The sequence below is a fragment of the Rhineura floridana genome, chromosome 7 (assembly GCF_030035675.1).
Source record: "Rhineura floridana isolate rRhiFlo1 chromosome 7, rRhiFlo1.hap2, whole genome shotgun sequence".
Taxonomy (NCBI): domain Eukaryota; kingdom Metazoa; phylum Chordata; class Lepidosauria; order Squamata; family Rhineuridae; genus Rhineura; species Rhineura floridana.
In genome coordinates, this window is record NC_084486.1 from 66,688,107 (window position 1) to 66,714,278 (window position 26,172).

At 43.2% G+C, this 26,172-nt stretch overlaps 1 protein-coding gene across 1 annotated transcript in view; it reads right to left on the bottom strand.

The window, feature by feature from the left end:
* Positions 1–26,172, bottom strand: part of PLPP4 (phospholipid phosphatase 4) — a 157,414-nt gene that overhangs the window by 78,004 nt on the left and 53,238 nt on the right. Inside the window, exons 3-5 of the mRNA XM_061634376.1 lie at positions 14,124–14,214; positions 6,194–6,257; positions 2,507–2,631 (exon numbers count right to left, since the gene is read on the bottom strand). Of these exons, the coding sequence (XP_061490360.1) occupies positions 2,507–2,631; positions 6,194–6,257; positions 14,124–14,214 (280 nt within the window). The remainder of the gene's footprint in view (positions 1–2,506; positions 2,632–6,193; positions 6,258–14,123; positions 14,215–26,172) is intronic.

A 26,172-nucleotide genomic window follows, 5' to 3' on the forward strand; every position in this document is an offset into this window, starting at 1 on the left:
AGTGACCTTGGGCTGGAGAGTGCTTATTTTGCGCTGCTGAGATTTGGGACTCACAAAGGAAGTAGAAGCAAGAAACTGGGTATATTTAGATAGGTCAGGATTCTGGGCAGCTCCATGATGGCTAAGTTTTAGGAGGGAAATAATGGGAGGAGTTTTGCAAGATAAAAATGCATTACAGAATTTTCTCTCCCACCTGAATCAATACCTGGAAATTTCAATATGCAGCTACATAAGCTGGGCCTCTCATTCTCACCTGCATTGCTCCAGTAAATGAGCACAATGAATATGGTGGTTTTCAAACTTTACCATAGGGTAAATTATCTATCTCCCAACATACTACAGATCATGGACCTTCTCCAAGTGGCTTCAGAAAGTCAATGTCTTATAGGAAAAAGTGACACATTCCAACCAGGCAAAAGCATTCAAGGAGGGTGTGGAGCAGGTCTGTGGCCTGAGGAGATGGGATGTGCCTTAGAAAGGGCATGGCCTGGGGACAGTCGTGAGGGATGGCTAAACAGGCTTGGCAGGTTCCTTTTAGCCTCCAGGCCTAAGATTCCCTATCCTGCTATGCAACATATGCTGGTGGAGTGCCATTCTGCTATGCTGATTGGCTACAAAGAAGGCCAACTCTCCTCCTTCCATCTCCCTCCTGGTTCTTGTGTGGCGCACAACTTTGGCTTCAGAGACTCCTCTCACTTTCCTGGTTCAGCTTAATCCATCTCTGGAGGGACCAGACATTCCATCGTGAAGCCATTAGAAAGCTGCTGGGTCAGCCAAGCATTTGTCAAAATCACATTTGCACAGGCTGGTCAGTGCCTGACCACTGCTACTTTAAGTGATCCTATACATTTGGGAAAGGGACATATCAGATAAAGCACCACAAAGAGCATTAATATAATTCTCATATCATGTCCAACACAATGGGTTGTATCCAACAAAGTCATCTCTTTAGTGCATGGACTTTCACTAGCACTGTGGACCTTGCCCGCCCTCCTCCCCCTGTGCCCACACAGGGGCTTTGGGTTTCCCCCCAACCCTCCAGAGCAGATATGGAAGATGCAGGGGGCACACAGGGGGACGAGAAGTTCTGTTGCACAAGCAGAAGTGCTTGTGCTAATGGGATGACTTCATGGGATACCACCCAATACTTTTTCACTTTAGGCAGTTCACACATTCAGCCGAAAGTCACCAAACAATGAAATACAGAATGGTGTACATGCAGGTACAAATCAACCTGTACAACACAACTGTATGCATATTAACTCAGAAGTAAATTCCAATGGTGTTTACTCTCCACTAAGTGCACTGAGGATTACCTTGGAGTTTGCACAACTTATTCTCCTTCTGGCACTAAGAAAATACATACCTAGCTTTTACAGGATTGGGTACGGTGTTTTGATGTTTTTCAGTTTGTAGGGAATTTAGGGAGGGTAAAGACAGATACATTAAAGTACATCATGCTGTGCCAGTTTAAAGGGACATACATAAGCCCTTTGGTGATGCTGGATAGCAGCCACCTCTCCAACAACAGTGCTCATGTTTCAATTATTTTTTGCTAAGCAGATTTCTTATTCTTTCAAATGCAATGCACTTGAGTAGCTGCCACTCTCCACGAATGCCTGACAGCTCCACGCTCACAATGACAGTATTCTTTTGCATCTTTCTGTATAAAATGTGTTGTGTGTGTTATTCGGGAATCTACCTACAGTGGTTATTATGTAAGATTCTTTTTTTCTTCAAGAACAACAATATTATCTTAACAGAAATGACAGGTGCTGATCAAAAGACTGCCAACAGAGATGACAGCCACAAAGCAGTAGCCTGGCTGCATTTGCTCTGACACATTATTTATTTCCTTATTTAAAGGCATAAAGATACCTAGCCTGTAAATCGTGCCTGCACATCGTACGATGCAGCTCACCAGTTTTATCAGGGCTTGATAAAACTCCTGGCCCTCCAAAAGCTGGGAGTGGTGAAGTGCCTGGCAGGCCACTTTCAGAAACAGACAGCAGGGAGTGGCAATGCTGTGAAGCTATCTCACAAGAGCAGCTTTGCTGTTTTGTAATGGGATGGGGCAGTGCAATGGTGAAGTCAGAGCAGGTGGGGTGCACTAGCGGATCCAATTTGGTGGTTCTGCTGGTGTATTCAAACTGCCCCCACCCCTCATCATCTGGGTACACAGTAGTGATACCTCTACCAGGAGGCCAGATCCAAGGGGTGCCTCTTCCTGCCATGGGACATGGCTGCATTACTGCATTTATGGCAATATGTGGCCAAACTCATTTTGTACAAGTCTTCTATAAATTCAAATGGTTTCACCACTTTGAAGAACTTCCACTAGTCCTATAGACCAAGAGTTCCCATAAACATTTTTCTACTTTCAACCCTGCCAGGCTATCTCCTTGCTTACCAAAGACATTCCTTCCATCTCATATCACCTTGGAACCATCAAGAGGAATAATATACAGGTAAGGAAAAACACTGGACTACATTGACATGAACTTACAGGAAGAATGGATGCTTGGAAAGCTTTTCCTGCCTTCTGAGACCACATCTGGATCACCTGTGCAGTCCATATTAGACTTCATGTCTCCATCTGGAAAGCAGCGGTAAAAGAAATCGGGACGAGGTCTGCGAGGAACACCATGGACATTTGAAATGGAAGAGCAACTGTTAGTAAAATCTCAAAGTGATTACTACATTAAATTGACAAGTTACACTGGGGGAAACTCATTTCCTCCTGTTTTCTATCAAGTAAGGGTTCAGAAATAAATAGTTTCGTCTAAAGTGCTTTGGCCATGAAAGTGGTTAAGGATTCTAAGAGCCCAGAACACAGTGTTGGTAAAGGGAGAGACATACATCAGAAGGGAGAGCATTTTCGTTTGGAAATTAGCTGGGTAAATCTGTTTTTAGGTAGCTTTACCATATATATAAGGGGAAGAGTAACCTGTAGTCCTCCAGATGCTCTTGGATTCCAATTCCCATCAGCCTCATCCAACATGGCCAGTGATCAGGGATTATGCAACTTGGAGGCCAACATCTGGAGACCACAGTTTCCTCATCCCTGATATATATCCTGGAAAAGACCAAATACAGGAATTTTTAAAAATGAATAAAATGATGGCCTGGGATTTGTGTCATACACTGAGCAAACTAAATTCTAGATCATTGTAAGTCTTTCTTTTCAAGGGTGACAGAGAATAGATTTCAGTCAATAAAACAAAGCCAAAAAGGAGAATACTGGGAAATTTAAAACAATTAGGGAATCACCTATCTCCCCCACCCAAAAAATATTCACTAGTTTGTAAGAAAGAAAAAATAGGCTGGAGAAAGCTGAACATGTAAACAACAACTTATAGAAGCAGTAAGCATCTCACTGCACACAGATACAAGAATGAACAGACAAGGAACACATTAAGAGAAAACAAATGTTCATAAAAATTAAAGATCTGCAGCAGGCTAAACTTGCATCTTTGCATCTGCCTAACTTTTAATAAGCCACTGGAGTACAGGTATCTAAACTCATAGGCAGAAGTGGTGCGACAGACCCCCACCCTGGCTCCTGCCCCTGCCCATGTTATTCAGGTGACCAACTAGCTCAGAATTTTGGAGCAATATCCTGGCTCCTTCCACCCTACACATTCCTGATTCATCCAAACTGAGAAGCTAGTCTAAGAAAAAAAACTTCACCCTCCAAGTGATGCCTCAGGTGTTCATTTGCCTCCCATTTAAGCTGCACTGATCCTGCCAGTTGTGACCTTTTAAAAGAACCAACAACCACAAGACAACCAGACCACAGACTAAGGAAGCACAGAGTATTCAGTACAGAATGTGCAAGAAAAGAAAACCCAAATCCTCAGAGGCCAATCAGAATCATATGAACACAAATGGTGATTGGCTTCTCGTACAGTGTAACGCAAAAGAAAAAGAGGATATGTGAGCTCATCACAAGAAAAAATAGCTGTGAGAGGTGGGTCAAACAGACCTAAATAGCCCTTCCCAAATCTTTCTATTATTGGTGAAGCAGAAGGAGGCTTGCTCAGGCAGACCCAGCATATCCTGAAGTCTTGCCTCCCGTGGTTGTGCACCAAAGCTGCCCATTCTTCACACACACCACTAGTGAGGCGGAAGAAAGTAATATTCCATTAAAACAGGGATGAAGAACCTAAAGCCCCAGCCCATGGATGATGGGAGTTATTGTTGATCTAGAGCAAGCCTTCCCCAACTGGTGCCTTCAAATATTTTAGACAGCAGTCCCCATAATCCCTGATCACTGGCCATTTTGATGTAGTTGTGGTTCAAAACATCTAGAGGGCATCAGGTCAGAGAAGGCTTCTGTAGAGGGCCAAGCTATGCCATCCCTGCATTAAGAAATACATGCAGCAACAAGTGATAAGTTGGAAACAGCTGAAATGGGAGTGGAGGTGAGCAGGAGAGCTTGACATCAGCCCCCCACCCTCTCACAGAAGCAGCTGTCTGCCAGGAGGCCATGGTGATACATTCCATCAGCCCAATTGACTGCGGGTGATCAGAACACTCCCTAAATCAGCACACTTTGCATGGGTGCTGGGAAGAGAAGAATAAAAGCCAGGGCTGCAACGACAGTGGGTCATGCTGCTGGCAGGGCTGACCCCAGTGGGGGTGACACTAAAGAAGGTCGGCTCTTTGTGATGCAGTGAGAGGGAAGGCTTACCCCATGTTAATTAGTTTTATAGGGCATTATTGAAATTGAAATAAACAACATTATTGTTGTTGTTTTCTTTGGACCACTTCCAGGGTGACAGACTAGACATGGCCTATGGTAGCAAGAAAGATAAGTAGTTTCACGCCCCTAGAGCAAGACTTCAACTGTGCTCTTTCTGGGTGGTAGACTGTGGGGAGTGATTTTTACTCTAGTTGAGAGTGGGATAGTTTGATCACGTTGTCCATGCACTAATAACCTCAGGGTTTTATTTGGGGCTACCCTTGAGGTTTGTCCAGAAGCTGCAAGCAGTGCAGAATGCTGTGGCTAGGTAACCTGTGGGGGCAAAGTGCTGCTAGCATATAACAAATTGTTTGTGGGATGTGCACTGGCTGCCAATTTGCTACCATGCCAAGTTCAAGGATTTGGTGCCAACATATAAGGTCCTATATAGCTCATGACCATGCTGCTTGAGAGGCCACCTTACATACCCAGTAGGTCACTGGGTGCTGCAGGAGAGTGTCTCCTTAAAGTCCCCAAAACAATAAAAAGCCCACTCCACAGCAACTTGGAGCAGGGCTTTCAGCATAGCTACCCATGTCTTGTGGAACAGCATTCCTGTTGAAGTAATGCAGGGATGAGGAGCCTGCAGCTCTCTAGATCAGCAATCCTTATCTTGGTGTTCCCTAACCAGAGGTCTTGGGCTCTAAGTCCAGCAGCCTTTTTTTTTCCAGATGGAGACCATTTACGTCTCAAGAGAAGACTTTTTCTATAACCTTTTTTTACATATTCAGCTTTCTATGCTCTTGTTTTCTTATGAATGCATGAACCATATAAATGGGTCAAGGGTTGTATTCAGCTATGTCCTACTCATAGCGGACTCACTGAAATTAACAAACCTAAGTTAGTTCATTAGTTAGTTAACTTCGGTGAGTCCACTCTGAGAAGGACTAGCATTGAATATCACCCTTAATTGTTTAATTGATGCCTCCTCTTTAACCTTTTCTGTTTTGTTAAGTTCTTCATACAAGTCATTTTGCACAAATGCTACATGGCCCAATCCTCTCATAGGAGGAAACTTAACTATTTCCTGTCCCTTCCACAGGCACAGAAAGCAAATGTTGTTAGCATGAAAAAAAGAAAGGTCTGTGGGAGGTGGAAGAATGCTGAATATGAACACTGTTTCTTAAGAGCATTACACTATAACTGTTTATACACAATAAACATTTGCAACTACAGAAGACCCATACTTTCAGACATATTCTTGAGGCCACACATACTAGATATTTCTAAATAATAGCAGAGCTGTTAGCATAAGCCATTAGTCTCTCCATCCTTTACACAGCACTTTCTTTCTGTCCAAGGACAGGAGCTGCAATAATTAAATTACACTGACTTTTATTTACATAAACTCTGTGACTTCCATTTCCATTGAGAAGCATTCAGGCCTATTTAATGTATATTCAACAGTTAGCAAATTCAAACTAACAGTTGTAATGTGCCAGGACTTACCTTCCCACTATTAATTTAATAGTGTTTGTGCAGACTCCATTCAAAGCCAGAGCCAAGGAAACAGCTAAAAAGAAGAAGAAGAAGATAACCCAGAACCACAACATATACATTTTAAGTTTGTGGCATGTTGAGAACTCAGAAATAGCTTGAGATAACAGTCTTCAATAAGGTTATCTCATAGCTTGCTAATATTCAAAGGGTTATAGCCAAGACATTCTCAGAGTAGAATCACACTAAAATCAATAGACTTAAGATAGGCTGTGTATATGTTCTCATTTACTCTGCATCTAGTGCACTCCTACTGGTCTTTTGGGAAGTAGTATACACACGACATTAGCCACAATCCATATCTATCCTGTACAGTAGGGCCCCGCTTATACGGCGGGTTAGGGACCAGGCTCCCGCCATAAAGTGGAAATCACCGTATAGTGGAACCCATTGATTATAATGGGTCACACCGCGCAAAAATGACGTGAAAATGCTGCAAAATCTAGTGGCATTTTAAGCCAGTAATGTGTGCACAACCTTAGTCATTTCAGTGGATCTGTTCTGAGCATGACTTAGATACAACCCAAATAACTGATTCTCCTTGGTATTATATATCATCTCTTACATTGTGGATCCATGGCTTCTGCTCATGAAACCAACAAGTTCTTCTTTCATTAGTGATATAGATTGTGTTGTGGTGAGCCCCAGTTACACACATAGCAGTGATGAAGTCCATAAGATCTGCCTGATGCTTTTATGCTCCACTCTGATAACTGAGATCTTCTGATGGGGCACTCTTGATAGTCCCTCATGCCCCTGAGACTCTGTTGGCCTTTAACAGGGGCTGAGGCTTTAGTGTGGCTGTCCCTGCCCTGTGTGGAAGTACTTGCCAACGGAAGTCTGGCAGGAGTCATCACTGCTTTCTTGTAGATGTCTTTTAAAGACTGTACTGTACAAAAAAGGCACCAAATTCAAAAAGCTCAGACTTTTGGCCTATAAAGGAAGAATCAGGATAATTTAATCAGGAATTTAAGCCACACACCCTGCAGTAGCATCTGGGAGGAACCAGACACGCGTTTAAATGTAGAACAGCCTAGCGAGGGAGCCTGTTCCATGAGCTAGAGGGAGCCCCCAGCTGATTTAGTGTCAAGGCAATTTAAGCAACAGAGTGAATTCAGCAGCAGAGCGAGAAAGTCAGAGCACCCCTTTCTGCTCACCCGTTCCTTGGCCTAAACAAACCCTAAGCTTTCAATAAGTTAACCCAATAAGCTACAAAAACAATTATGCAGGTAGGAAACCAGCAGGGGTGTGAGGGCTTTCCAGTGTCTGACACATATTTGCACTGTCTGTCACATGTTCGACTATCTGCCTGTTGGACAGAAGTCATGGGTGTGCCCTCAGTGCAATGAGTTACTAGCTCTCTGACAACAATTGTATTTCCTTGAGGCCAAGGTGGCTGACCTGGAGAAGCTGAGAGAGTCAGAGAGGTTTGTGGATGAGGCCTTTGGGGACATTATAGCTGTGCCCCACTCCCAAGATGATAGCTCTCCTGCTATCATGGAGAATGAAGACTGCAGGGAAGGAGAGTATCACTCTGAGAAAGAGGGAAATGATCCCTTAGAAGGGACCCATTCCTTGGGAGATGAGCTGAAGATACTTCTCCAGAGGGGTGGAGAGATCCTCATTGTGGGTGATTCAATCACCGGGAATATAGATAGTGGGGTATGTGACAAGTGTGCAAACTGCAGGGTGATTTGCCTGCCTGGCACAAAGGATGTAGATGTCGCCCGTCATCTACATAGCTTGGTAGATAGTGCTGGGGAGGAGTCGGTTCTGGTGCATGTTGGCACCAATGACATGGGGAAATGCAGTCATGAGGTCCTGGAATCAAAATTTAGGTTGCTAGGTAGGATGCTGAAAGTGAGGACCTTCGAGGCAGCTTTCTCTGAAATGATATCAGTTCCATGCGCAGGGCCAACTAGACAGGTGCAGCTCTGTAGTCTCAATATTTGGATGATACAATGGTATCATGAGGGGGGGTTGAATTTGTTAGGCACTAAGGAACATTTTGGGACAAACCAGGCCTGTACAAAAGAGATGGGATCTGCTTAAACCAGGATGGGACTAGAGTGCTGGCACTTAAAATGAAAAAGGTGGTAGAGCAGCTTTTAAACTGATTTAGAGGGGAAAACTGACAGGAACTGAGGAAGGTCCAGTTCGGAACAAATCTCCCCCCTGGGATAATGACATAAAATGATTAAAATGTAAATGGGGTGAGCCTAGAACTGAGCATTGTGAGTGCAGGGGCGCAATATAACATTTCAGAGAGTCCAAATACCATAGGCTAAACCAAAAGTGTCAAAGACATTTAACGAGAGACACTGTATATAAGTCTTTGTATGGTAATACTAGAAGCCCCTGAGCCAAGATGGAAGAACTGGAGTGCTTAGTCTTAGAGCTTGATATAGTGAGCATAATTGAAACCTAGTGGAACAGAGAAAACCAGTGGGACACAGGTATCCCTGGACATAAACTATATTGGAAAGACAGGGAAGGATGTATTGGAGGTGGTGTTACTGTCTACGTGAAAGAGGGCATTGAATCCAGCAAGGTAGAAACCGCAAAGAAGGCAGACTCCTTCACAGACTTGTTGTGGGTGGTGATATCATGCTCCAAGAGTAACTTACTACTGGAGATGTTCTGTTGTCCCCCTGATCAAAATGCTCAGGAAGATCTTGAGATGAAAAATGAAACTTAGAAAGCATCCAAACTAGGAAATGTTGCAGTAATACTTAACTTCAGTACCCTGACATAGAATGGCGACATATGTGTTCCAATCACAACAAAGAGGTATAATTCTAGATACCCTAAATGACTATGCTCTAGAACAGCTGGTTGCAGAACCAATCAGGGATGGTGACCCTGAACTTAATCTTAGGTGGCACCCAGGACCTACTGTCAGATGTGACTGTTGTTGAACCCATTGGGAGCAGTGACCATAGTGCTATTAAATTAAACATACCTGTAAATGGCCAATTGCCAAGAATATCCAACACAGTCACATTTGGCATTCATCAGGAGGAGTTTAAACTGAATTCTAAGGGGGAATGAGATGTAAACTTGGAGGTAACGATTGACAAAGGCTTATCCACAGAAACAGGAACTGAGAGAACAGCTCTAGTGGGGCCCAATAATAGCCTTCATAAAAATGTAGGAAAGAAGCCAGACCATAAATCACTTTTTCATCCATGTCTATATACTAATACCCAGAGTATGGGAAACAAACAGGATGAACTTGAACTGTTAATACAGGAAGGTAAATACAACTTGATAGGTATAACTGAAACTTGGTGGGATGACTCCCATGACTGGAATACATCAACTGAGATTGACAGACAAATGCTCAAGGAATACCTAATTACTTTGAACGAGTTCAAATCTCCAGGGCCAGATGAACATCATGAGTAATGAAGGAACTAGCTGAAGAACTCTCAGAATCACTATTATCTTAGTGAAATCATGGCGAATGGGCCAAGATGACTGGAGGGCTAATGTTGTCCCTATCTTCAAAAAGGGCAAAAAGGAAGAACATATGAACTACAGACCAGTTAGTCTGACATCAATCCCTAGGAAAATCCTGGAGCAGATTATAAAGGGGTCAGTCTATAAGCACCTTGAAAACAATGCAGTGATTACTAGAAGCCAACATAGATTTGTCAAGAACAAATCCTGCCAGACTAATTTTATCTCATTTTTTATTGGGTAACCTTCCTGCTAGACTGTGGGAATGTTGTGGACATAATATATCTCAACTTCAGCAAAGCTTTTGACAAAGTACCCCATGGTATTCTGATTAGCAAGCTAGCTAAATGTGGGCTGGATAGAACAACTATCAGGTGGATCGGCTACAGAATCGTACTCAAAGAGTGCTTATCAATGGTTCCTACTCAAACTGGGGAGAGGTAACAAACTGGGTACCACAGAGCTCAGTCCTGGGCCCAGTGCTCTTGCAACATTTTTATTAATGACCTGGATGAGGAAGTGCAGAAAATGCTTAAGAAATATGCAGATGATACAAAATTGGGAGGGATAGTTAAGTGATCTTGATAGGCTGGAGCATTAGGCTGAAAATAGAATGAAATTTAGCAGGATAAATGCAAGTTCCACACCTAGGAAAAAGAAACCAAATGCACAGTTACAAGATGGGGATTCTTGACTCAGCAATCCTACGTGAAAGAAGGATCTTGGAATTGTTGTTGATGATAAGCTGAATATGAGCCAACAGTGTGATTGCAAAAAAGGCAAATGCTATTTTAGGCTGCATTAACAGAAGTATAGTTTCCAAATCGCATGAAATACTAGTTCCCCTCTGTTCAGCACTGGTTAGGCCTCATCTTGAGTACTACATCCAGTTCTGGACACCAGACTTTGGAACAGTTTCAGAGGAGGGCAACAAGGATGACCAGGGGACTGGAAACAAAGCCCTATGGGGAGAGACTGAAAGAAATGGGCATGTTTAGCCTTGAGAAGAGAAGACCACAGGGAGATACGATCACATTCTTCACGTTCTTGAAAGGCTGTCACACAGAGGTGGGCCAGGATCTCTTCTCGATCATCCCAGAGTGCAGGACACAAAATAATGAGCTTAAGTTACAGGAAGCCAGATTTCAGCTGGATCTCAGGGAAAAACGTCCTAACAGAGTGGTATAACAATGGAACCAATTACCTAGGGAGGTGGTGGACTCCAAAACACTGGAGGCATTCAAGATGCAGCTGGACAGCCATCTGTCAGGTATGCTTTAAGTTGGATTCCTTCTTTGAACAGGGGGTTGGACTTGATAGCCTTACAGGCCCCTTCCAACTCTGCTATTCTATGATTCTATGACTTCAAAAGAGGAAAATTCCCAAATATGAGGGGATTTATAAAATGAAAGTTGAAAGCCAAAGTCCAGAGGGTCAGATCACACCAAAAGTGAGCGAGTGAGAGACTGCAGTCTCATTTGTGAATTGTTCTCCCAGTGCAGCTGCTTTCCTTCCCTTTGTTAGAAAAATAATAATGATTAAAATATTATTTGGAGGGGAGGGGAAAAGTTGAACCAGGAACAGCACAAGACAGTGATACACAAATGCACACAGAAAAAAAAAGTTTGATGGAATGCAACTGAAAAGGCCCGGACATGCAGCTTTCATCCCTAGTCTGAATGACATCCACTTGAACGTTCTCAAAAGAACTCAAATGTGAGATTGCTGACCTTCTAACAAAAATATGTAACTTGTCCCTCATATCCACATCCTAACCTGAGGACTGGGAAGTGGCTAATGTAACACCAATCTTTAAAAGTGATCCAGAGGGGATCCTGGAAATTACAGGGTCATTAGCTTAACATCTGTCCTGGGAAAACTGGCAGAAAATATTGTTAAAAATAAAATAACCAAGCATATAGAAGAGCAAGCTGAAGCACAACCGGAATGGCTTTGGCAAGGGTTAAGTCCTGTCTCAGTAACCTGTTAGAGTCCTTTGAGAGGGTCAACAAGCATATAGATTAGGGATACATGAGAAATTCGATTCAGTTCAGATTTCAAACCAAATCTATCAAAATTCATACTTTCTAAAACAATACGAGAACCAAACACAGCCATCCTTCAAAATCTGTACTGCAGTTCACCAACCAAATAAGTTTACAAAAATGCATATGTTACGGGAAAGTGTGCATAAAAAAGAAAAAAAGAGTGAAAATGCATTACATGATGAGAAATTTCTTGCAAAAATGTTAGTCAAAACTGTCTACAAAAATGTGTCTATTAGGAGAAATCCACACAAAAATGCTGGATAATATTTTTTTAAAAATCGCAGATTGCTGCAGAAATGTGGAGAACTGAATTTAAGACTGGAAAAATGAGAAACGGAGAGAACCGAATTTGCCAGGTCTTTCCATCCCTAATATAGATAAAGGTGATGTAGTGGACATAGTGTACTTGGACTTTGAAAGGCTTTTGACAAGGTACCTCACTAAAAACTCCTGAGTAAGCTTAGCAATCATGGATTAAGAAAAGAGGTCTACTTGTGGATCAGGAACTGGCTTGGAAACAGAAAGCAGAGAGTAGGAATAAATGGGCAGTTCTCCCAATGGAGGGATTTAGAAAGTGGAGTTCCCCAAGGATCAGTATTGGGACCTGTGTTTTTTGACTTGTTCATAAATGATCTAGAGTTAGGGGTTAGCAGTAAGGTGGCCAAGTTTGCTGAACAATTGTTTAGAATTGTGAAAATAAAAAGGAATTATGAAGAGCTCCAAAAGGACCTCTCCAAACTGAGTGAATGGGTGGTAAGATGGCAGACGCAATTCAATGTAAACAAGTGTAAAGTGATGCCTATTGGTGCAGAAAATCTTAATTTCACATATATGCTCATAGGATCTGAACTAGTGGTGCCTGACCAGGAATGAGACCTTGGGGTTCCAGTGGATAGTTCGATGAAGATGTCAACCTAGTGTGTAGCAGATGTGTAAAAGGCAAATTCCATGCTAGAGATCATTAGGAAAGGTATTGAAAATAAAACTGCTGATATCATAATGTTGTTATATAAAACTATGATGCAGCCAGATTTGGAATACTGTGCACAGACCTGGTCGCCTGACCTCAAAAAGGATATCGTAGAGCTGGAAAAAGTTCAGAAAAGGGCAGCCAATGTGAACAAGGGGATGGAGCGACTCCCCTATGAGGAGAGGTAGCAATATTTGGGGCTTTTTAGTGTAGAAAAAAGGTGAATAACAGGTGACATAATAGAAGTGTATAAAATCATGCATAGTATGGAGAAAGTGGATAGTGAGGTTTTCTCCCTGTCTCATAACACTAGAACTCATGGACATCCAATGAAGCAAAACGTTGGAAGATTCAGGACAGACAAAAGAAAGTACTTCCTCTTAAAGAGCATAGTTAAAACATGGAATTCACTCCCACAAGAAGCAGTGATGGTCACCAACTTGGATGGCTTTAAAATATTATTAGACAAATTCATGGAGAATAAGGCTATCAATAACTACTAGCCATGATGGCTATGCTCTGCCTCCACAGTTGGAGGCAATATGCTTTTGAATACCAGTTGTTGGAAACTGCAGGAGGCGAGAGTGCTCTTTGCACTCAGTTCCTGCTTGCGGGCTTCCCATGGGCAACTGTCTGACCACTGTAAGAACTGGATGCTGGACTAGATGGGCCATTGGCCTGATCCAGCAGGCTCTTTTCAAGTTCTTATGATGCCAGGCATGGGAGAGGTGGCATGCATAGCTCAAACTGGCTAGGCAAGCTGACTGCTAAGGATTTGGTTTGAGGCTCACTTAGAAAGTTCAGAAATCTTTTTAAAGATCAATTACTACAAGAAGAAATGTAGTTTCTTTCTTAAAAGCTTCAAAAGAAACTCACATGCCACTGTTCATCTCCCCAAGATCAGAAAGAAATACTGTTGAATACAACCTTTCACTTCTGCATAAGTTTGACCAACTCCTCTCACCTTTGCCTGTTTTTACTGCTCTGTCAGTACATTGTGAGGTAGGAGCATGTTTCCCGGGTCTGCCTCCACCCCTTGGCTGCTCTTGCGAGACTGCCCAGGATTGTGGGCGATCTTGCGAGAGCCAGGTCATAGATGAAAGGATTCTAACTCCTCCCTCCCGTAGCTGCCTGGGGCGCGCTCCACCCCACAATTAGCACCCGGTGCGGAGGCTCGAGGCTTGTCTTCTGTTGACTTAAGAAGCCAGAGTGAGCACAGGATTTGGGGAAAAATAAAAGCTCTCACCTAATAAAGTTCAGAAACTGTGGGCTTTTTTTCTTATTCTTTTAAGAGTATAAGAACATCTGACATGTTTCCTGAAAGAAAATTTTTAAATACCTCCCAGATTTCTGGGAGCAATAAACCTTTCCATTAAAAACAACAATATGATTCTCAGCTTACCTAAAAAAGCTTCTTTAATTTCAGTCTTGTCTGTCCGTCGGATGATTTTCACCACAAAAATGACAGCCAAAGGAGTCAGGAATGAAATGGCCTATGAGAGAGATAAGAAAGCATCATTTGTTACTGAATATTCTCTCCATAAGTCCCATGGAATTAATTTCCAGTTAGCTTCATTTAGACAAGCTGGCTGAATTATCTCTAGAGAGCTTTCTAGCTCCAAGCAAAACTGCATGATCAGTATCTGTAACCAAAGACCATATATATATATAATCCGAGTCTTAATTCTGATATATAAATCACTTGGAGCTATACTTAAAATGTGTCAGCTTTTAAAATGAAAACTAAGAGATAAAAGAGGACACAAAGTTACAGATCACCAGTGTTTCCCAGAAGAAAGCTATGCTATTTGTATGCCTTAATAAATGTGTGTGTAATCTCTCGTGTACATTACTGCCTAGTTTGCACATCACAGTAAACCATAGTCAATGGTTTCCCATGAACGCACCCAGCCAGATAGTTTTACTGCTTCCTGATTACGCTGGGGAGAAACAAAGCATGATCCCTAGCTAAGTGTTATGTCCAAACCATAAATGTGGTTTGATTCTCTCCAATAAACCAGAATCAGTAAGCCAAAAACAAATCTTGGCTACATATTATTGTTTGTTGGAAGTGAAACAAACCATGACCCCTTGTTTGAACAAACTCTGAGCCAGGGAACAGAGATTGTTTTCTTCTAGCACAAGCTAGGCAGAGAGGGGCGCAACAAAGCAGGAGCAATTTGCAACTGGATGATAAGCCATTGCTTATGGTTTATTATGCTTTTCAAATGAGATCAGCATGTGCACATGCATACATGTGCATAAATGTACACATAATTGAAAATAAGACTGTTACGTTCCCCACAAGTTCAACCTTCTCCAAATTCAAAAAGCAGCCTAGAGTGCTTGGTGTGAATCCCATTTGATATGAAACTGCAGCTGATGTGCAAGTGATGTTCCCTTTCATTTCAAATTGCTCTCATGAATAATCCTCAAACTATTTTTTCCTCCATTCATAGGAATTTAAAGGGACCTCAGCTTGCGAGTTCTGGAGACATGTGCTGAACATACACATCTGCTCCTCTGGATTTCAGCTGAAGTCGATATATTAGAACCCCCGTGGTCCAAATGCTAGACAGTTCCACAGAATCGTGGTGTGCATATGTGTCTCTGCAAAAAGGAGTGTAAATCTCCTAGCCATATTCATACTACTCAACAAAATCTGATGGTATATACTGCATCCCAATAATATGATTTCACTTATTTAAAAATGTGATTTCCAGTACTCTTATACCGGAAAGCCTAAAAGGAGCTAACAAGTGTTGCCTGTTAATTGCTCAGATAATGGTCAGGGTTTGTGTGTCTCTTCCAACAGATACAGACATATAGTGCTGGCCATCACGTCATTCTGACATCTGGCATACAGGTCCTCCCTGGCACTGTCAGCCACCTCTCGGAAGTGTAGCATTTGTTTGAGAACTGTCTGCATCAGGCACTATATTATGCAATGGCCAGTGGTACAAGTTATGACTGCAAAGGAGGTAAGTCATCACACACAGGCCATTTCTAGTTGTCTATTTGTGATGCTGGTCACTTGTGCTCCAGCTTAGTATCTCATCAACCCAAATGTTTTAGAAATCCCACAAACTATTTGGATAAATAGGGCTAGGCTGTAAATTTAAGGATACATGTCTTGAGCATGCACATAGGTACACATGTAGGCCAGGATCCCAGTGACTGCGTGCAGTGTTCAACACACTCAGAGCTTTTTCCTTTGTACTGGTGCCCATTTAATACCCCAACATCCCAAAGATCAAGAGATGCTGCAGAGTGGCATTTGATGTGGACATAGAACTTCAGGCAGAAAGGAAATCAGCAGCCTCCATATGCTTAAGCATAAGCTTCTTTGGATTCTTGACATACTGGTTTTTTGCCTGGTATACCATGCACCTAATTGTTTGCAGCATCAGGATCTATTCTGATAAAATGTGTACTATGAAAAATAACACTGGAAAGTTATACAGTAATTTAGTCTGTATCATTTTTGCATTTTCCGAGGAAGCAAGAAATCCCATAGACAAAGTAAGGTTTGGCAGAAGGATGTCGAGTATGTCCATATTGCTTTGAATAGGTTTCCAGTGATATACGTACAGAAAACCAAAATGCAAGCTACTTTTTTAAAAGCAATCACACTCTTTTGTTCTTTGCAACAAAGGGATCCGGAGTTTTGCTTTTCAACTACAATGTTTCTGTGCTAAGGCATGACAGGGGTGGGGATTTCTAATTGGACTCAGTTTCCAGAATTGACAATGTTCCTATTCTAGCTTCTAAAAACAAGGCTACAGGCTGATTTACAATCCAGAGGTCGGGTAAATGGGAATACATGGGGCCTTGTCTGCTGTGAAATATGCGGCTGCCCACAGGTTCCATCACTCTTATCACAAGCCTCATAAGCTTCATTAGTACTGGGATACTGCCACCATTCATCACTGCAGTTTGTTCCTGGTGATCTCATGGAAATGATTATTTTGGGCTTAAGATGGGATTAAGATACAAAACGTAAATCCAAAGTCAAAAGGCTCAATTAGGTGAACAAGACTCAGTGCAATCTTATGCATGTTAACTCTGAAGAAAATACCACTGCATTTCAGGGAACTTACTCCCAGTTGAATGTGCATAAGACCACAGCTTTATTTTTTAAAAGAAAAGAGGTAGTGAGACTTGAGGCTTCCCTCTGGCCTGGAAGCCTTCTTATTTGCTTTGGTTAAGTGGACTCCACAGATCACAAGGTTACACCTGTGTTTACTATCCATTTTCCACACATAGCACAGCTCATAAAGACCTCGTAGTCGGCTGTGCATGTGTGTACCACACTGAGAAAAATGAGCCTGCCTTTGATTATCCCTTGGGTAAATTAATTTGGTGAGTTAGCTTTTCCAGAATGCTTATAAATCATTTTTTTAATACTGGAAATTTTTAAGCACCGTGTTTCTGTGTTTAATTTGGCTTGGATTCTGAGGTGTATATACTAGGGGTGGGCATCAATTCTGTGTGCTTGTACAAGTGAATTACGTGAGGCAATACAAGGTGATTCGGGGTAGTCTTTCATGTTACCCCATTGGATCGCATTAACAATGTCTGTCTAAGTGGATCAGGGAATGCCCAAATTTCTCAGTGGCTCTGTTGCTTCAGTTCTTCCATAAAGTTATCATAACTCTCCATTCTTTTCTTCATGGAGGGTACTTCCAGGGAGGGTGTCAAGGAAAAATTAACTTTTCCTTTTTTTATATAGCGAAGGTAAAATCACCTAGCACGATAGCCTCTGGACCTATTTGTTTGAACTTTGGCAGGTTTTTTACCTCGGCCATCTGCCTCATGCCCTCAGTTTTCAAACTGATTGCCTACAATTACTAGTAGAGGGAATGTGATTTCTATTTTCACATTCCAAAATGTTAAAGGTCTGCCCTTGCAGGAGAACTACTGCACCTATTTTCCAAAAATTTGACAGCTTCATTCCCTCAGAAGGGGCAACCATGCCTGGTTTAGATACAATTCTGGCAGAAAGTAAAAAAGCTAGAGACTTTCTCTTTTAAAAAAAAGAAAAAGAAATGAAAGAAATTAAATTTCCCTGCACATAGATTCCTAGATGGATTTGCCTGAAATTTGGCAGACTTATTCCACTCTAGAAGATCACCCTTGCCAGCAAATTTCATCCACTTATGTCTAAAGGAGGGGGAAAGTTTCAATCAGTTTAATATTCCCCATTATAGCCAATGGGGACAAAGCAGAGCTTCAGATTTAACAGGTCAGATGGGGGCCCAAATAACAAATCAAATTGGAATGACATGGAGTGGATTTGAAACAGACTGAGCTGCTTCCAAACACTACAGATGCAAGGCTAGCGTTGTGATCACTGCACACTCCTAGCATATACATGCATATGAGACAATGCCAGTATTTCCTGCAGCAATCACAACATGTGAAGTGGTCTCTGATGTATGGGTGCAGTCCCCAAACCTTTTGGTATTGGGGGACTTCAATGTGCATTCGGACGCCACTCTCACTGGGGCACCTCGGGACTTCTTGGAAACCATGGCTTCCTGGGAGCTGCACCTTATTTCTATGGGGCCCACCCATGTAGCCGGGCATGCACTTGACCTTGTGTTTGTCTCGGGAGAGGAGGGAAGTGATCTGAAAATTGGGAATACTTCCATCATACCCTTGTCATGGTCAGACCACTATTTGGTGAAGGTAGACTTTTCGATGCCACAAACCCTCCGTGGGGGTGGAGGACCCATTAAGATGGTCCGCCCCAGGCGTTTGATGGATCCTGATGGATTCCTGAACGCGCTTGGGAATTTGGAGCAGGCACACAGCCACTCGGCTGATGCCCTGGTGGAAGGTTGGAATACTGCAATCACCGGAGCATTAGACCGGGTGGCTCCGAAACGCCCTCTCCCCCTGAATAGAACTCAGACGGCACCGTGGTTTACCCCACGGTTGTGAATTCTGAGGCAGGAGGTGAGACGGCTAGAGCGCCGGTGGCGGAAGTCTCGCTCTGTTGACGATCGAACACATGTTAGAGCTGCGGCGGCAACCTATCATGTGGCAATAAGGGCAGCAAAAAGAGATTTTTATGCTGCTTCTATTGCATCTGCAGAGTGCTGTCCCAGGAGACTGTTCCAAGTGGTCTGGAGCCTGGTCGGTCCAGATGCTCCGGAACCGATGGAACATGATAAGGTCACCTGTGACGAATTTGCAAAGCACTTCACAGAGAAAATCGATCGTATCAAAAGTGCTATTCCGTACGCTGTGGACACAGTGAGTGAGCCAGAGGTGACCAGTGCTGCTCTGGTGGTGTGGAATAGGTTCCAGCTTCTTCCTTCTGATGAAGTGGACAAGGTGCTTTCAACCTTAAAGCCAACCACCTGCTTACTTGATCCTTGCCCATCATGGCTCATTATGAGCTGTAAAGATAAACTGGGCGAGGGGATCAAGCTGGTGGTAAATGCTTCACTTGAAGAGGGAGTAATGCCATCAGCGCTCAAGGAGGCAATAATAAAACCACTCTTAAAGAAGTCCTCCTTGGACCCTCGAGATTTGAATAACTTCCGCCCAGTTTCAAACTTGCCATTCTTAGGCAAGGCGATTGAGTGGGTGGTGGCACAGCAGTTGCAAGCGCACTTGGAGGAAGCAGATTATCTGGATCCATTTCAATCGGGTTTCAGGCCTGGACATGGGACTGAAACAGCATTGGTCGCCTTGGTAGATGATATGAGGAGGGCATGGGATAGGGGCAAAGGCACCTTCCTTGTCCTCCTCGATCTCTCAGCGGCTTTTGATACCGTTGACCACGGTATCCTCTTGGGCCGCCTGGAGAGGTTAGGCATGGGAGGCACTGTATTGCAGTGGTTCCACTCCTTCTTCTCCGGTAGGTACCAAAGAGTAGCATTGGAGGAGGAGGTTTCGGACCCTTGGCCTCTCACTTGTGGGGTGCCACAGGGTTCCATCCTCTCTCCAATGTTGTTTAACATCTATATTAAGCCGCTGGGGGCGATCATCAGGAGATTTGGGCTGCAGTGTCATCAGTATGCAGATGACACACAGCTCTATCTCTCATTTAAATCTTCACCGAGGCTGGCTGTAGAAACCCTGTCCAAGTGCCTGGAGTCGGTGAGTGGCTGGATGGGGAGGAATAAGCTGAAACTGAATCCAGACAAAACCAAGGTACTGTTTGTGGGAGACAAGGGAAGGTTGGGGGATATAGACCTGGTGCTTAATGGGGTTTGTTTGCCCCTAAAAGACCAGGTCCGCAGCCTGGGGGTCATCCTTGATTCCCAGCTGTCCATGGAGGCTCAGGTTTTGGCTGTGAGCCGGGCGGCGCTGTATCAACTCTATCTGATACGGAGGCTGCGCCCCTTACCTTCCCAACCATCTGCTCCCACCAGTAGTACATGCCCTGGTCACCTCTCGCCTAGACTACTGTAATGCGCTCTACGTGGGGTTACCCTTGAAAACGGTCCGGAAGTTGCAACTGGTACAGAATGCAGCGGCTCGTCTGATCAAAGGCAGCCGCCGGCAGGATCATATCACTCCAGTGTTAAAGGAGTTGCACTGGATACCGGTTGCTTACTGAGCCCAATTCAAGGTGTTGGTTTTAAACTTTAAATCCCTATACGGTTTTGGACCAGTCTATCTGAAGGGGCGCCTCCAGCATCGGCAGGGATGCCGCTCAACAAGATCAGCCTCAGAAGACCTTCTCTCGATCCCACCGGTTAAAACAGCTAGGCTGGTGAGGACCAGAGGGAGGGCCTTTTCAATAGTGGCCCCCACCCTATGGAATTCTCTCCCAAATGATCTCTGCCATGCCCCTTCTATGATGAGCTTCCGCCAGACTTTGAAGACTTAGCTTTTCTGGCAGGCCTTCGGAATGGGTTAAGTTTTACTGTTGGGTCCTTAAATTTTAATTTTTTAATGTTCAATCTATTTTATCTTGTACGTCGCCCAGAGTGGCTGGTCAACCAGCCAGATGGGCGACTAATAAATATAATATAATAATAATAATATAATAATGTGGAGCTGTCCTAAGTAACATGAAGTGTGGAGCAGGAAAGGAAAGCTATTCAAAGGGTAATCTGACTTTGTATTCCTATATGGTTAGAACATGTCTCCTAGCCACCTGCAATCATGCAATGTCCTCTCTGTGCTGAATTTCTATTAATATATTTGGGGATTCACACAAGGTTTCCCTGTGCTATTCCTCAAACTGCCTGAAGGCCAAACTACACATTATGCAGTAGATCCATAATTGGATATTCAGATATGTGTTTTAATTGAAATGCAGCCATGTGGGAGGGGGCTGCCAAATTGTTCAGAGCAGATGTTTCTGATCATTTTGATGGACTGAGAGTCATTTTCTATCATTCTCAGGACCAGTCTATCCCTTATGCAAAAGATTCATGATTAGAGCTCCCAATTATTATTTTTCAGTGAAATGCAGTTGGAGATCAGGGATGCCAATTTGTTTAGAGCTGCAGGGTGAGGTGGTTCCTGACCTTTAAACTTTCCTTCCTGTTCAACAATCAAAGGAAAATGTTTTAACTAGTTGCTATATAAAGAACTAAGAAATTGGAAATTAATTGTGGAAACCAACTGAATTTTTTTAACGTTGCTGGGGGGTTTTTCTGCCCAGAAACCCTGAAGAGGTCCCACACTAAGCTACACATATTGGGAAAATCAGCAAATTAGGCCTGAGATACAGCCTAGGTAGTCAGGCAGCCAACTGTATTGTGCACAGCAGTATCTCTATTCTTCTAGGGCTGTTTTCATCCTTTGTCATCAAGTGCTCAAGAAAGAGAAGAAAAAATAGCCGCTATGATAATGAGTATAGTGAGTGCTTTAATACAGTAAAGGGTAAATTAGGGTAGATATTTTTTCAGATCACTTTAAGTTTTTTCTTTCTTTCACTCTTTAGCAATAAGCACCCAATCCTGCTCTGCTCATCATAATAACTGCAGAATAAACAAACTCTTACTTCTCACTGCAGGCAAGCAAACATGCTTCTTTATTGCTGGCTGGGTAGAGAACACGATTGAAACTGAAAGGAAAAGTCTAAGAGGTGGAGCCTAACTCTATCCCATAATACAAAGTTCTAATATTTAACTCTTCAAGGGTCATGTTACTGTGATTGTGATCATCAAAAATCCACCCTCAGTCAGGGGAAGTCTTGAGTGTGCAGACTTTGGGTGTTCTCCCAGATGAAGCTTTTATTGTGCACTCACCCTGCCTCATTCACTGGATTTTTCAGAGTGCTATTCTTAAATTGCTCCTGTTCTTAAAACATGTTGTCATACTTTAAATAGTGGCTGTCATTGTCTGTCATGTTACAAATTAAAAAGACAATTAAAAAAAATCTGGGAGGGGGCAAATGTACCCATTTGCTCCACCCTAGCTACAAGGATGCCATGAAGCAAAGTGCGGGGTTCTGACTGGCAAAATATCCAAGGGAAAGGTAAGCACCCTCTCCCCCATCACACACAGTCTTGCTGTAAAGAAATTGACAATTTCTCTCTATTTGCAGGTAAAAATAAAGCTGGGAGTGCCAATCCAAAGTCAGGAATTCCACATAATGTGTTGTGTGTTCCTGAAAATGCTAGGAAGTGGAGCTCAGCTGAAGACCACTGAAGTCATCCGAAAGCTCATGAGAGTCACAAAAACACGCGTGGCAAGAATGAGTTGCCCATAAACATTTTAACTGTCCTATTGTTTGCAGTAAGAGTAGCTGAATTATGGCTCAGTGGTAATCATTCTCTCACTTTTCTAAAAATTATTTAATATCATAAAATGACTGGAAAGTTTATTTTGGAAAACAAGCATGAGGTTTGGTGTTTTGTTGTGAAAATGCTCTCACATACATTGAAAGAGCAGGTTATGAGGAGCTTTTTTTACCTCATTTAGATATTTGACTAGCCACTTTACATCTGTTTCAAAGCATTTGACAAAGTGGCCTAATATAGAGTTTCTGTGGCCCAAAACACATTTTGCCCTTCTTCTTTTTCTGATCCTTCCTTTCCTCACATAGTATCAGTTTCTCTGCCCTTTGGCCCCATCTGCCCTATACATTTAAGGTGTTGTGATGAGACCTCTGTTTCCTTCACAGAGCTACCACTCCCAGAGTTCCCTGGGAAGAGGGATTGGTGGTTAAACCACTCTGGGAATGGTAGCTCTGCGAAGGGAATAGAGGTCTCTTCACAACTCTCAGCACCCTTAACAAAGTACAGTTCCCTGGATTCTTTGGGGGCAGCCATGTTTAATTTGGTATGATACTGCTTTAAATGTCTAGGGCAGATGGGGCCCTTTGTCTAATCTATGCTATTTTCCAGCAAAAGAGATACATGCACCACAGCAGCACTAGGGGGGAAAAACAAGCCCCCTCCCATTAACTGCTGCAGCAAAACCCTATCTACAAATTAGCCACCTAAGGTCATCTAACACTAAGGCCTGGCCTGGCCCTGACAGCTACCATATCAAAACAGCAAAGTGAAGTAGAGTACTTTGTATTTATGCACACGTACACACAAATGTAATTATAAATATAATACTGTTATATAAGTCTAAAACATTCCTGTGTATATTTTATTTGCTTTAAAAGCCAAGGCTAATTCGTTGTCTTTTATAAATTATTACCTTTCCTCAGAATAACATCCATAAAATGAGTTTAGATAAACTCTGTTCTATACAATCCCAGGTAATGTTTTCTGTCCGTCCACTAACATCTTTCAGGATCGTGGCTGCTTTCATGGGCAAGACCTTCTTAAAACTGAGCACATTCATTATCCATCCTGGCAGCCTCAAGACACAGAGTTGTACAATTCTCCAGAAAAGCACTTCATGCCCTCTCATTATTTCAGGAAACTCACTAACTGATAAGATTTAATGTGTGTGCTGAAAAATACTGATTTTCACTTAGGGCTGCCTTTATTTCTGGGCAATATTTTTAGTGGCTCAGAACTAGTTTTCACTATTAAACTGAAACCTCTTTTTCTTTTTTAAAAAAGCCATTGAACAGCTGGGCAGCCTTATTGCTATGAAATTAATTAATTAATTAAATCCCACCCTTCCTCCCAGTAGGAGCCCCGGGCAGCATGAAAGAAAGCCACATTTTCCTCCCGAAGTAAGTGTAGCACATCAGTATACAGAATTTGCAAGACTTTACCTCCATTCCCACTCTCCAGTAGACTCATACCCATCTATGACACCCAAGTACAAAATGTTTGTGTCCTATCCCAGAAGTGAGGTGCCCATCATGTATTTGGGGGGCTTAACCCTTTTAAACTACATGAAAGTAGAAAGGCCTAATGCTTTTCCTATTGCAGCTTGCGCATGTTAAAGACAGGAGTGCAACGAAAAAATGCGTGCATGCAGGGCTTACCTCAGATATTTGGTTGAGATACCCCTCCCCACATTTCCTGTACATAAACCAACATCATTATCTTTATTAATTTATTTACTAAGTTAATTACTTAATTATTTAATTAATTTGTTAGGCGCCTCCTACCTAATTGTCTCTAAGCAACTTATACCACATTTTAAAAACACACAATATAAAACAAATTTAAAACATACAATATACAAAAATTTGAAAACCCCAACAAAGAGGACTAAGACAGCATACCAAAAGCCTGAGTAAAAATGAAGGTCTTTGCTTGGCACCTAAAGATGGATAGAGAAGGCGCCAGGCACGCCTCCCTGCAGACAGCATTCCACAGCTGGGGGGACACCACTGAAAAGGCCCATTCTCATGTTGCCTGTACATGATTGTCAGTTCACTCTTACTTCAATGCTGGTGACAGGATAGTGTTCTCTGCCATAGCCAGGGCTGGCACCAGAGGGTGGCCAGGTCAGGCCATGGCCAAGGGACCCCGGGTCCCAAGGGGCCACTGAAGGGCCCCTCTTTAGGGTGGGTGGTAGTGCTCCCTTCCACGATCCAGGGCAGCATCAGCTCCCGACCCTGCCGTGGATCACGAGAGGGAGCTCCTAGATACACCCCTACTGCTGTGCAGGCCCACAACACCCACCTGCATGCCCCACCCACATGTATGCCTCATCTACCTACCTTCTGCAATCCGTGGCAGTGTCGGCTTCTGACCCTGCTGCAGACCTTGGAGAGGGAGCTCCCAGACACCCCCCTACTGCCACACAGGCCCACGACACCCGCCTGCATGCTCCACCTACCTCTCCCTTGACATAAATGCTGGTTGCACTGCGGGCACAAGCCTGCCATCAACCAAGATGGTGGCTGAGGTTTCCCTAAGGGGCTGATTCCCCTTCTGCCATCTTGGTTGATAGCAGGGATGTGTGCCATCAACCAAGATGGCGGCAGAGGCATCAGCTCCTTAGGCAAGCCTCAGCTGCCATCTTAGTTGATGGCAGGCATACACCCGCAGTGCAACCAGCATTTACATCAAGGGAGAGGTAGGTGGAGCATGCAGGCAGGTGTCGTGGGCCTGTGTAGCAGTAGGGGGGTGTCTGGGAGCTCCCTCTCCAAGGTCTGCAGCAGGGTCAGAAGCCGACACTGCCACGGATTGCAGAAGGTAGGTAGATGAGGCATACATGTGGGTGGGCTCCAGCATGCCTGGCGCCAGCCCTGGCCATAGCAGAAGGCTAGTATTGGGGGGTGATGCATACAGCTCTGGCCTCCAGTAGAGCAGAATGGGTGGGAGTTCAGGAGGAATAGCCAGGTGGCTACCCTGGCATATGTCACCTGAGTTGATAACCTCAGATGCCTAATGGTAGGGCCACCCCTGCATGTATCTCTTTTGAAGCAACCTCAGCTACATCTGTGCCCCATGAAAGGTTAAGGAACATAGAATATTTTTGTTCATATTCAGTAGGAATCCAGAGAAGACTGCATTTTAATTCAAAGAACTCGTCTGCACAATTAAAAAATATATTTTTATTTATTTTTCCATAAATAGATAGGTACATATACATATTTGTTACCCAAAAGACCCCTTTTGCACAATGTTGAACACAAAAATAAAAGCTAGCCTGTCTGTTCAATACCTCCACTGATGCTCAAAACTATTATACACATCATGTGTACCCAGCTGCTCTTCAACTCATGGCAGCCCCACAGGTTTGGTGAACGTTGACTGGCATCTCCCACAGCAAACAGCTTTGCTGAGGTCCTCCATCAGTAAGAGTGTTCCCAGAGACCAAATTGACTTGATAACATCTCTAGAAAAGCCAGACCACAGCATAGCATGCAGTCCATGAAGAAAAGCAGGGATTCCTATGGCATTCTGGTCCAAACCCTGTTAGGATTATTCAACTGCCATCTGAGCTGGAAAAAGAACAGAACACTAGGCTATACAGACCACTGGTCTAACTGCTACAAGGATGCTTTTTTCTGTTCCTCTCACTCCTTCAAGGAAGCAAATACGACACTGGTGAAAGTGTCAAGTCAGGGAGGTAAAACAGTGGAAAATGAAAAAAAGAGATGGGTATTG